Here is a 12877-nt window from a genome sequence, read left to right as displayed (position 1 = left end):
GTGGAGATTCTGGAGAATTTCTTCCTCTCTATGGAGGAAGGGAAAAACTCTTATCAGTTCCCTGTAGTTAGTAGCTGTGAGTATTGGGCACCAGGGAGAGACTAGTCTAGGGGTGCTAGACTTGTTAGGGAGCAGCAACCATAGCAAAACCATACTTATGGTTAGTCAGAACTGTGTTTAATTGGGGAAAAGAGTAGGAATAGCTGATAAATGTTCAAGTAAACTCCCCCTGCAAAATAGAATGGAGGTGGGTTTTTGATTTCCTGTACATTTGATGTAGGGTAGTAGTAATGTATCCTGGAAACATCACATTTTCAGCATCTATTTGCAAGCACATATGCTGAGAGTTTACACTCAATTTCCACTTTAGATTGCTATCTGTATAGTTTAGGCCACTATCCTTTATTCTTTTCTTTATTCAAACCTAACTTGGGCTGACAATTTGATGGTCCACATTAAAGGTACACCATTGATTGCTAGGCAGTGACCTGTGTCTACACATTACAACAGTTCTATCAAACTCCTGTGGCCTAATTAACTGTAATGTTGATGTTGGTTTCACTCTTGCCAGTCTAAAAGTGCCACGTTAACTAATGATGACATTCTTTCCTTGGTAGAATCTATCTCTTTGACAAATGACAGCAGACTCTCCGAGAAACAACGACCAGGCCCAGTCTAACATTGACATTCTCGGTAGTCAGACTTGCTGTGTAGTCAGTGTGTTCTTTGCTACATTGTCGTTGTTCGTTTTGAGACCCCGAACTTGCTCTTTTTCATTTTCAATTTTCAGTTCCTTTGAAAACTTAGGGAAATTAGCATAGAAAAACTTCAAAGTTAGCTAACATACTCTGTTCTACTTCAATAACATTTTCTTCAAACACTGAAAAGGTAGAAAACACAGTTAAGGTCAACAACTACACTTATGTGTCTCTACCTACGGCAATATAAAACTTAGACTCCTATTGTTATGCTTGTTTCATGCTAAGCTTTATAAACTACCATGAAGCCTTTATGCCATCTTACACACAAGGGGACTAAAAGACGCTTGCTTCTTAAGATGAGCTTTTGTTTTGAGTTTTTTCGAAGAAAACAGTGGATAGCATTGGTAGTCTACATTGGAGGGAATCTGCTGTAGGGTAGCTTATACAAGGAGGAAACTTGTAAAATGCTGTTCTGCTTTCCTCAAAGGAGCCCCAGCATATGAATGTGTGTGGTAACTCTTAAGTGGGCTCTGTATTTCAGATGTGGAAGAAATCAGATTCTGCCCCAGAGAGCTCACAATCTATGGAACAAGGCCATGTCTTGGCTCTGAAAATAGGTTATTTGAAAATGTTTGTTTTGTTTTAAAGTTTCACATTTAGCTGGTCATGCTTGCCCCGAAGCCAGAGGCCGATGTGAGAGTGTAACCTGTTTCTAAGTGGTATATCCCGTCTGCATTATGCTAGTGCTTTAAAACTGTTGTTTAAGATATGCTGGCTAATGCCTGAAAAAAAATTGCCAGTGTTCTTAGCATGCAAAGCAAAAAGGGTCTTCATTGAGGGGGGGAAGTGGTGTATTGCCTCAGTTCTGGGCTTTCTAGTTTGTTTAACCCCGGGCCTAACTGCCATAGTTTTGTTTTTTAACCCCTTGTCTCTTTGTTTGTTTACTCTTGTTAAGCCAAGACAGAGACAGGAGTCAGCATAGTGCTGCTTGCAGCAGTCGCTTCTCAGGTCATTCTGAATCTGTTTGTCAGTCTTTATATTTTTAGTGCTGGAGGCTCCAGCTTACTGTGTGCACAGACTCTAGCCAAAACTCGTGCTAGAGCAGTTGCCAGGTCAGTCGGGTACCTGAGATGTGGCAAATCAAGGCAAGAGACCTGCATTCACAAATCGTTGTGATGGGGCGGAGTGCCTGTCTCCCCTGTCTGCAATCCTGTTCGTGCCTGAGCTAAAGCCGCAGCAGCCCCACAGCTAAGGGGGCTCTTTCCTCTGGGGAGACAACCAATCTGTTTCCATCAAGACTGGATAACTCTTAATTGCATCTAGCAACACAGTTTCCCTGTCCTGTGTCTGAGCAAACAGGGCTGTGCTGGGTCAGCTCCTGGGAGGCTTCCAGGACCTCTGACCTCATGCTGTGCTATCTGAGATTTAAATTGACATAGCTGAGTAGCTGATCCCACAAATGAATTGGCTGAAGTCCCACCTGTTCAGTCACACCTGCCATGGGGCTGGTTTCCCTTGAAGCGAATGTTGAGCCTGGACTTCTCCACTGCTGACAGGGTGCCAGCCACCCCGCCATGGTTTGTTCTGGCCTGTTGTGGAAGAGTGTACTTCTCTGATTGCCTCCCAGCAAGTTTCCAGCAGCCCTGTGAACTGGGATTCCCTGTTCCTTGTCCTGGAGCACTAAACACAGGTGGTTTTTTGGGCTTAGAATGACATATGTCCCAAACCATTCCCCTAGCTTTTTTTTTTTAGTGTGGAGGCAATGGCTAGCCTGAAGTCCCTCTTTCGTTTTCTGCTTTGGAACATGCCGTGATGCCTGCATGCAGTTCGCATCCATGCTGAGGCACAGCCTTCTTGGACCAAGTGGCACATGACAATTTAAACATACCCACATCTTCCAGCTTGTTTTGGGGCCATATCCCTTCCTCCAGCTCCCTTCCCCTCCAGTTAAATTACCTTAATGATGCTGGGACGCTCAGCACGTCTGGCATGGGGTACCTCTGGAGCCAGAGGATTAACAGACCAGATGTGGCATCCAGGCCATGAGATCAGGTTCCACATAAGCTTTTTTGGATCTCTAAACCTATATTGAGTGAGCCAGGATTAAGCCTGAGCTGGCTGAGTGCACTTGTCAAGGGTGGTGGGGTGTCAAGCACAAAGTACCGAGTGGCCTTGTCGGGCCCATCTGTCATGCTGGCTGGCCTCTGCAGCCCTGCCTGCTTGCAGGAGAAGCCTCTGGGCTTGGCTGTGGTGGTCCCTAGAAGAGAGCCCCCTCCTTCTCGGAGGAGAAGGGGGGAGGGCTGCTCTTTAATTTAGTTTCTCTGCGCAGGCATCTCTGACTCCCTGAGGCCTGCTGCCAACAGAGCTCTCCTTGTTTACCCAACTCTGAGGAATCGGTTTACAAGGCTCACAAATACCCTTTTCACCTTTCCCATCAGAAAACACCTCCCGAAACAATGAGGAAATTGGATGCTGCCACCTGATAGCTCCCAAGGAACCTGCAGAGTAAGGAATTCACTAAGCAAACAGGCTTCTGTATGTGGCCTGCGAGAAGAGCCACAGAGAAACCAGCCTTTGTGCTCTGGCCATTGAAGACTGGCTGGTTGGCCTGCTGAGACATTATTCAGTGGCCGAGCCTGGAGAGGCTTTATGGATTTTGGGATGGGAGGTGGGCAGTTACAAACACTAACTGAAAATCACCTCTCAGGGTTAAAGTAATCGACCTGCTAGTAATACAAGTAAACACCACGAGTGAGCCCATCACTCTCTTTCTATTGAAGCTCCTGCACTTGCTGTGCCAGTAGCATTCTCTTTTAACTTAAATAACCTCTTACGTCTTTCTCACTGCCACCAGGAAAGGATGCGGAGCTGCAGCTAATGAGGAGCTCCAGTATTTGACTGTGCCCTCCAACTCCCTTCGAATCGGGGCTGGGGGTCAGACATGGAGAAAGCTGGGAAAGGAGGGGAGTGTCCAGGAGAAAGGGATGGAATTGCGTTGTGGTGCTGAGGGAAACCGGGAAGGCTTTACGTTTTTTGAATGCACTTTGTGGAAGAAAATGCAGCTCAGTGAAGACCAGGATGTAGCAGTTTGAACCAACTAGCCCATTGCCCAGACCCCCAGTCATAGCAATACTGGGATTTTGGGAGGAGGTGCAGAGGTTACTTAACCATTCTTTGTGGTTGAGAGTCTCAAAACTCATGAAGTACCTGAAATCATCAGATGAAAGGGGGCATCACTGCGCAGGGCTTATATTTCATTATTCACATCCATTTTAAGGGTCTGCCTCTGAATTTTATTTTTTTTAAGTGACTGGCAGAGACTTGTCAATGTGTGTAGCATTCGGTACTGTTGCCACCCATTATAAACATTGTTTTCTCCAAAGTCTGTTGGTGCCTGAAATCCGAGTGGCATATTTGTGCATCTTGCAGTCACAGCACAGGCCCTGGATTGATTTGAGTCTGGCTTACGAAGCCAAATAGAGTAGAATTGGGGCATCTGTTACTGACATGGTTTTGTGTTTAGGTTGACTCCTAGAAGTTAACTGTGGACTGGGACAGGGGAGGCGATGCAGTGGGGAGGCCAGTCTGGGCTAGAGTCATTCTTTCCTGTGTATTCTTGCTTCATTCACCTCTTCATCCCAAGCTATGTGGTGCCTCAGTCTGCTTCAGGGGCACCAGCATAGTTTGGGAAGCTGTGGGGAAAGTCTGAAAGGTCAGTATGTCGTGAATGGAATGGGAGTATTGTTGCCATGCTTTGCTGTGTGCAGGCATGCCAGGAAAAAGGGAGGGGGACTGCAGCTGAATACACACTTCACCCCTCTCTGGACTCTGTTTTAATTTGCTTGATTGGTTGGAATAGCAATCTAGCTGTGGTGCAGAGAGAGAGAGAGGCTGATCAGAGTGGTTCTGCATCAAAAAGGCACCTCCGCTTGCTGAGGGGCAGTCTGAGCCTGTGCCTCTCCCTGGCAGTGATCTTTGGCTAACAGTCCCAACCTGCATCTCCCCAGTCTGATTCCTTTGTTACAGGCCTGACTGTGAATCTGCGAAAACAGAGGCTTGCACTTTGTCTCCGTCTTCCCATTTCTATACATGTCCAAAATTCTGTGGACATGGATGCCATATATTAAAAACTGTAAAGACCTCACTTCCAATAGCTAGTCTCCTAGGAAGGCCCCTCTTTTAAAGAACACCTATATTTTATAGTAAAACTTTGTCAGACCAACTCTGCCAGGCAGCTGATGTATGTTTATTTTGCTGAGTTTGGTCCCTTGGGTGGCTAGGGAAAATGATGCATGGATGTGTCCTCTGTCTCAGAATAAGAAGAATTGAACTGCCTGCTGTGCTGGCCTGTTCAGAGGTTTCCATGGGCTGTTTAAGGAATGCAGCAGCTCAGCAGGTGCGGTGGAGGATTAGCAGTGAAAGGGTTAAGGGTGCAAGCGCTGGGTCGGGGCTAGTGGGTTTTAGGTTGCGTCTCTCCTTGGTCCGCTTCCAGTTCTGTTTGCTGGCTCCTGAGCCTCCCTGAGCTGCAGCTGCATCTGGCAGTACCTGGCTTTTCCCCTTCCCTAGGTTAGAGGACCCAAAGGTAGTGATTGGATGCAAAGGGCAGGCTGCCAACTGATTTCAAACTTCAGTGTTAACATTTGATGGAGGAGAGTGTGTGGATTCAAAACACCAGCCAGTTAGAAACTGAAGCTTTTTTGAGAAACTGGATTTACATAAGAAAAATTCCCAAATTTGTGCTGTTCCCTGCCTGCCTGGCCTGAAACATGCAACTTCCCTTGGGGACTGATGGCACCACTGTGCACCAGCAAGGAGAGGCGGCTAGAGGGCAGTCTCGGGCTTTCCTTGCTCCTCATCCTCTTCCCCCCCGCCCAGACCCCTTGCAGTCCCAGTGCCATAATGGAGTACAGCCATGTGGGGAGGAGACTCCTGTAGGTCAGAGTCCATATCTCTGACTCTCCATGAAGCTGCAAGGTGGGTCAGTCACGCTCCCAGAGCTTCTCTGTACTTGCCAGTGTGGTCTGAAGCAGGTCCTGGATGGGATAAGTAGGTTATCACTTCAGGCAGCTGAACTGCACTCTCATTGCCATCCTCCTTTACAGTGCTTTGCCTATCTGCCATATCTTAATTGAACTTGTCTAGTACATTGTGTCTCTCAACCTGCATCCCAAAGTGCTTTATTATGCAGGTGCCAGTCATAGTGCCACAGTTAAGGCTGAATTGAAGGTTTTTGCTTTAAAGAAAGGAGTTTGACCTCTTTGTTATGCATAAAGAATGTGGCAGGTCCTTCCCAAAATTACTGCATGTACGTATAGGGTGCAATGAATTTTCTTGCTATTGAAAGTGGACCTGTTGGTTCCTTTCAGTTGCGTTTTAATTAAAAAAAAGTGTCCTTGAAAAAACTTGTCACCTTGTGTAAGGGCCTTTTTTGGCCCTGAACGATCCTTTGTGGATAACAGAGACTCTTCAGACTTCTTGAATTTGAAGCTCACTAACATCTGGGATTTATGTGATGATCATTCTTGCTCCCCCTTTTTTTTTTTTGTAACTGAAGTTTTCTTCTTTAGCAAAGGCAGCTAAATTTTACAGGGCATTCCAGAAGAGCAGAGCTCTTGCACAATAGTTTCCACTCCTTATTCTCACTGGATGGAGGCCAAAAGCCGCTTCTGACAAAGATGACCATTACAATTCATGTTGACCTTCAACACGCTCCATGACCGCATAGGGGTCACCATCTTCCTTGAAATCAGCTTGGTTTCACTCCTTCTGGGGAACAGTGGAAATGGGTGGCCATTTTGAAAAAGGCATCTTAGTAAATGGTAGCCTGTAAATAGTTTCTGTATTTAAGAGAATAGTGGAAGGTGGTGGCCATTGAAAGTGCGCAGTGCTTCAGAAGTTTCTCTGTAGATTTTCTCAGCCTCTTAACAGATAGCTGAGTTACAGAGAAAGTCAATAATCACCATTATTCCTAAGCATTTAACTTAACTTAAAAAGGTACATGTTGCACCAGAATGGTCTTCAAGGAACACGGGGAGAAAATGAGAAAAAAGGTGTGGGGATTGTGAAGGACAAAAAGGACAAAACAACTGAAGCACATGCACACCCAGTGTGGGAGGCAAGAAGTAAATTGAAACTGGTGCATATATTTCATCTGTTTAGTGTTCTGGTGATGCACAAACAGATATAAACTTTATTTTCCTGGCAGGTGTGTTTTGGCTGATTTGTACTGGTTGAGTGAGAGAGAAGGAATAAAACCAGCCGGAGCAAACTGGTGAATCTGGTCCTGAACTCTTGAGAGCTTAATGTTTTCAGGCTTGACAAATAACGAGAAGCATCACATGGTTTAATTGTTGATAATTTCATACATGAACATTTAAAAAACAAATTGAGGAATGTTCCTAGTTCCCAGGAAAAAAGCCTGAATTAAGATGAATTTAAGTGGAACATATGCCTAATTAACTTACGGTATAATACATTGCAGGGGCATTCTGATTATCCCCCAAACAAATGTAGTAAACCCAAGATATTCAGAGTTGAGGTTTAATGAAAAAGAATTATATACATATTCAGTTTGTTTGCATATTCTCACACAGTCCCTCATCTGGCCTATTTTAGATATCTTTTAATTTTTTTCTTAGTGTCTCTAATGTCTAAAAATCATTGTAATCTTGTGCGACCACAAAAACCATTATGTCACAATCACACCTCTGTGGTTGCTGGATGGTGTCATTTGGTGGATGAGTAGGATGTTCAGGGCTTTACATCACTGCAAGGACCCTTTGGCCCAAGTAGCCGTGCTGGGGTTCCTTCTTACTGAGATGGAAAATGAGTAGCCCAAGGAGTTGGGCTCTGCCCAGGAAATCTCCCTACATCTGCCTGTGCTTTGTCTGTGGCTTCCTGCTTGGACATTTTTGGGCAGGAGGGAGACAGCGGAGGCTGAAGGAGGGAATTCAGTCGCTTGAAGTTCTTGCCAGAAATGTCTCGAGTCAGTGCAGGGTTGGAGAGAGGGATGTTAGATCTTGCTGCCTCTGGGGGTGGAACCTGAGAGTGAGTGTGCAAGTGTTTGCTTGCGTGGGCCTAGCGTGCATGTCTGTGGCCTGTCACAGGGTGGAGTTAGGGAAAGGAGGGGGGCTTCTTTAGGCAAGATGCAATCCTACACATAGGATTGCCTCAGAGCTCAGGTGATGGGTGGGGAAGACTTGATCACTTGCAGTACTTTGGAAACATGATCCTGACTAGCAGCCAAGTGGCCTATGTGTAAGCACTAAGGGGCCAATCTTCTAACAGGCCAGGCACCATAACCAGCTGGGGCAGGGGGTCTAGTATTTGTTTGATACTCTGTAGTCTGCTGGAAACTAGCAGAATAGATTCATTTTGACACCATCCATTATTCCCATCACTCCCTCTTTACAGCCACAAAACTCAGTCACATGGGGTTAAGTTTTCTGTTCTTCTGTGAGCATACCGTGCATCTTTGTTCAAAGGATCTTGGCATTTATGAAACTTAATTACTTCCCACAAGCTTGCATGGTAAAGTTACAGCTCCTGAATTGATATGTCCTGTTGGTATTGGGATCAAAGATGGGTGAGAGCCTTCCCCTCCACGCCCCTCCATTCCTGCATCTGAGCCTTTAGTGGGAGGGATGACTCATTATGAACCTGACAGGTGCCCATGTTGTGCCAGGGAACACATTTTTAGGAGAGCTCTGTCTGGGTGGAGTCACAGCTGCCACTGAGCTCCAGGCTGCTGGAAAGGACTTGGGCAGACAGCATACCTGAACCCCCTTTCTGTAGTGGACAGCAGCCTCTGTCAGTAATTTAACTGCTGTCCTGAGCCTCGCCTCATTAATTGAACTAGTGGAAGAATGAGGGGAAAAGGGAAGGACAGTGAAAGCCAGGGCTGCCCCCATCTCTGAAGCAGTAGGCTAGAAAACAGGCTAGGTGGAGGTCAGGGCTCATCTGAACATCTCTTTCCATATTATAGCTCAGGCAGAGCTTTGGGAGTCCCTGCCAAGTGTGCCTGAGTGTGTGGGCTTGGGCTCCGCCTTTCCTGCCTGACTTTAAGCTCAACCTGTAAATTAATTGTCTCTGAAGCTCACGCGATGGGAGGCTGGAATCTCAGGCTGCTCAGGCTCTGACTCCAGCCCTTTGACTTCTTGCTAGGACTTGTATTAGAGCCACAAAGCAGGTTGATCTTGTATGCTGGATCTTGTTTCTTCAATGCCTGTAGTCCTGGCCTGATCCCATTGATTTTTGGGGTGGAGGAGGGGAGAACAGCATCTACTAGGTGTGTTCCTATAGGGACATCTTCCATTAGCAGGAAAGTGGGCTGGGGAAGGCCTGGATGACACCTGGGGAAGGAGTGAGGAGGAGGGGAGGACACAGATGGAGGTGCATCCCATCTGGGTCCTTTCACTAGTACTCATACCCTCCTATTCTTGGAGTGCCCAGATTACATCAAGGGAGATGCAGCTGAGATAATTTTGCATTAACATCTGTTCTTAAGTTATCTTCCATCAAGAACAGATCATACTCCTAGCACTAACTACATGTTCTGCCCCTCCCCTCCTTGCTGCCCCAGTCCTTTAATTCACCTAATTTAAATTGCAGCAGGAGTAATTGCCCTGTAATAGCAGAACTATGGCATTGATTATGATCATGTTACTGTCTTTCTCTGATGTCCTGCCTTCCAGCCCCAGAGAGCTCTTACTAGTCCCTGACGTTCTCCATCCAGTCCTCCCATGTCCCTTGAGTATACTGCCCAACTAAGGGCTCTGTAGCAAATCTTATGTTAGCAGAAAAAACCTTTATAGATGACTCTTATACTCTCTTCCATTCAGGAATGAAAAAAAAATCCTGTGGGTAGTTGGGGTTAGAAAAGATCTTTTCACCACTCTTCAGTACTTCTGACCTCTCCCCCCACCCTCACAATCTGCCATTTCCAAATGAAGTTTAATGTCATCAGGGCAGGTGTTCAGACCTGGAAAACTGAACAAGACCACATGTCCTTCATCCAGCAGGATCCTTGTTTTCCATTCCCTTACGTGGGGCAAAGAGCACAATTTTCAGTGCTCTTGTCCATGAAGAGAGCAAGTGGTTCCAGCAGCAGCCAGATCTAGTTTTCTCTTGGGCTAACTGCAAAGTTGGCCCTATTTTGGTATTTCTGGGTTTGAGGGGGTGGTAAGGGAGTGCAGTTGGGTGGGGCTTCATTCTCTTCACTCCAAACTTCCTGAAGCACCATCACCTGAGTCACTGTTTAAAAATGAACCTGGCGTAAACCTGTCCTGTCCTGGCGTGTGTGGTGGTCACAAAGGTATGATGTAGGGGAGTCTTCTTGATGTGGCCATTTTTGTCATAGGTGGCAAGACTTTTGTCTGAGAATGTAAATTTTGTAGAGTGAAAATAGTAGGACTTGCACTTGGAGTCAATTTTAGGTTTTCTTCCAGGAGAGAAGGGGATAGAGAAGGTAGAATTCATCTTGGGATGAAACTTGAACATTGTACTAGGCAAGCAGAAATTGTCACTGCCTTGTTGTACCTTTCCCTCTCCTGTCAAATATAGAAACAGTAGCTCTGGCCAGCAGCCAAATGGGGCATGTGACTAACCTTTTCCTTTTTTTCTCTTCTCTCCCTCTAGGTTCATGACTGGGAAAGGGCTGGTCATCTACCCAGAGATTGGGGACAAACTGGACATTATCTGTCCCAAGGCGGAGCCATCCAGGCCTTACGAATACTACAAACTCTACTTGGTGAAGCGAGAGCAGGCAGAGTCCTGCAGCACTGTCATGGATCCCAATGTGCTGGTAACCTGCAACCGGCCTGATCATGAGATCCGCTTTACGATCAAGTTCCAGGAGTTCAGCCCTAACTACATGGGCCTCGAGTTCAAGAGGCAGCAGGACTACTTCATCACGTGTGAGTCCTCCTCTTCCTCGCTTTCCCAGCTTACTACTGTCTGTCTTCCCTGTGTGTTCTTCCAAAGCCTTTCATCAGACTGAAAGGTGCACACCCTTTTTGTTCCCCAACCCAGCCTTTATAGTATGTTTCTGGGCCCAGGCTAGGGCACGTCTTCACTTTTACCACAAGAGGGCACATTTCACTGTTGTGCTAGACACTAAGGGGATGACATGCCAAGAGTTCCTAGGCGCATATTTTGACTGGGGCTGTGCTAGTGGATGGCACATGTGGAAACTCTCATCCATCCCATCCGTTATGGATGGTGAGGGCGCAGTGATGGGGAGTGAAGTGCAAGCTGCCTTGTGAGCTGACTAATGCTCCTTATCCATTCAGTGGGCTGTGCCACTACGCACCCCTTTCTACTGCACTCCAGACCACAGTCTTATTTAGTTAGATGGGCAAGGAGCATTTTACCACATTCACACTGGACCTGGCAGGGGGAAGGAAACCACGCTTAGCACTGCCTGGGTTGCTGGCTTTGGAATGTATGTTCAGTGATGTCCATGGATCAGGGAAGAAGTTAGTACATCAGAGCATTTCTGTAAGTGCTTACTCAGGATGTAGGGAGGGCTTAGTGGAACAGCAAAGAGCCTGACCCAGTGGGAGCAAATAGCAGCTTAGTTTCTCTTCTAGGTAAGAGTTAGCATTGAGCATTAGCTTAGCTTAGAAATGTGCCCTCATTGAAACTGAGTACAAAGCTACCTGGAGAAATCCTCCTAGCCAAAGGGTTTTAAGAATTTAAACAAAAAGCTTAAAGCATGATTTGCGCTGGGATAATAGAAGCTGATGAGGGAGGAGAATGGATGTTCCCTGGAGCCTGGTGGTCTCTACAGATGTAAGCACAATGACCACCTCATCTTTGTGTGATTCCATAAATAGGAGACACCCTTATCTATAAATAGGACACACCCTTATGCCTCATGATTGTGCCCAGAAGAGATAGAGGAATCCTTTGCACACGTTGGCTTTGGTCCTGCTGGGGCTCACTGTGTTGCGTCTGGATTCTGTTGCTTGGCTGCGCTTTCTTTTTTTTTTTTTTTTCCTCTTGTGGCTTTTCTTGAATCTTGCTGTTTCCACTCGGCTTGGCACGCTGCACTAACCCAATAGCGAGGCAGTGGGAAAAGGGCACAGTGGCTCTGCCACAGCTCATCTGTCACCTTATGCATCGTTGGCTCCTTGCTTGCTTGCTGTCACGTGCTGCTAACTTGCCAATCACTGGCATGGCGCAAAGGTCAGACTATGGTGCTGGAGATGAGCTCCAAGATGTATTTCGGCACCTCACATTCAGCAAACAATCTATTTACACGCCTGGATCTCGTCTTGGCAGTCAGTGAGGGTGGGCTCCAGTAGATGGTGTAAACCGTAACTATTCTGCAAATGCATCAATTACCTGCTACAAGGAGGGTGGTAGAAGATAATACAAGCCCTTTGTGGGGCTGTGTTGTCCATCCTAGCAAGCCAGAGCTTTCGCTGATGGAGTGTCTGCATTTTGCTTTGGATTCAGTTGAGTAAACCTGATATGCAGAAGCCTGTAGTCTAAATTTATCTCGAGTGAATTTTCAGATGAACCCACCTGCTGGAGATAATTGATCTAGTTTTTGCAGTGGGCCTGTTTTAATTTGGGCGCTTTAAGACTGGAAGAATGCTGGCAGCGCTGATGGCACTAGCCAGCTCAAACTGCAACAAGTCTGCTTTTAGTGTGAAGTCTTTGCAGTGGTGTTTCAGGTGAGATGGCCTGGAACAATTACTTGCCAGCCAGTTCATTCTCATTTGTTTTTTGAGAATGATTTGAAGTTGAGGGGAGAAGAAATCTGGTGTGGCAAGTCAGCCACCAGTTTGCCTAACCTGGCTCCCTCCATGTCTCCTATGCACTGGGACTGTTTGGGGATTTGTGCCTGCTGCCTTGTCCATGTGTTGACTAGCTTGTGTTCCCCTAACCCATTGCTGCCTGGCTGTTCGGGCTGGTTAACGAGGCTGTGTTGCTCCTGTGACATTCTGCTTTTTTCTTTATTAAATGTGCCAGAGGCCTGTCATGGTCTTGATGAAAAATGGCTTTAAAACTAAGATGCTTTTGGCACAGGGATGGGATCACAGAGAAGAGCCCTTGAGTTACCTTCAGTATGTTTTCTGCTATGGGACTCCAGGACTGGTGTCACTTGCCTCACCTGCATGTTCTAGGGTGAGACTTGGTTATCTCACTCCCTTTTAACAACTCACGCT

General features: G+C 46.4%; 1 protein-coding gene across 1 annotated transcript in view; it reads left to right on the top strand.

The window, feature by feature from the left end:
* The window catches only part of EFNB1 (ephrin B1), a 103603-nt gene that overhangs the window by 51539 nt on the left and 39187 nt on the right, over positions 1-12877 (top strand). The window contains exon 2 of the mRNA XM_090059678.1: positions 10338-10615. Within this exon, the coding sequence (XP_089915804.1) occupies positions 10338-10615 (278 nt within the window). The remainder of the gene's footprint in view (positions 1-10337; positions 10616-12877) is intronic.

This window comes from Crocodylus siamensis, chromosome 8 (assembly GCF_052110815.1).
Source record: "Crocodylus siamensis isolate JL-2025a chromosome 8, ASM5211081v1, whole genome shotgun sequence".
Classification (NCBI taxonomy): domain Eukaryota; kingdom Metazoa; phylum Chordata; order Crocodylia; family Crocodylidae; genus Crocodylus; species Crocodylus siamensis.
The sequence above is the reverse complement of the archived record's forward strand: the minus strand, read 5'-3'. Positions and strand labels throughout refer to the sequence as shown.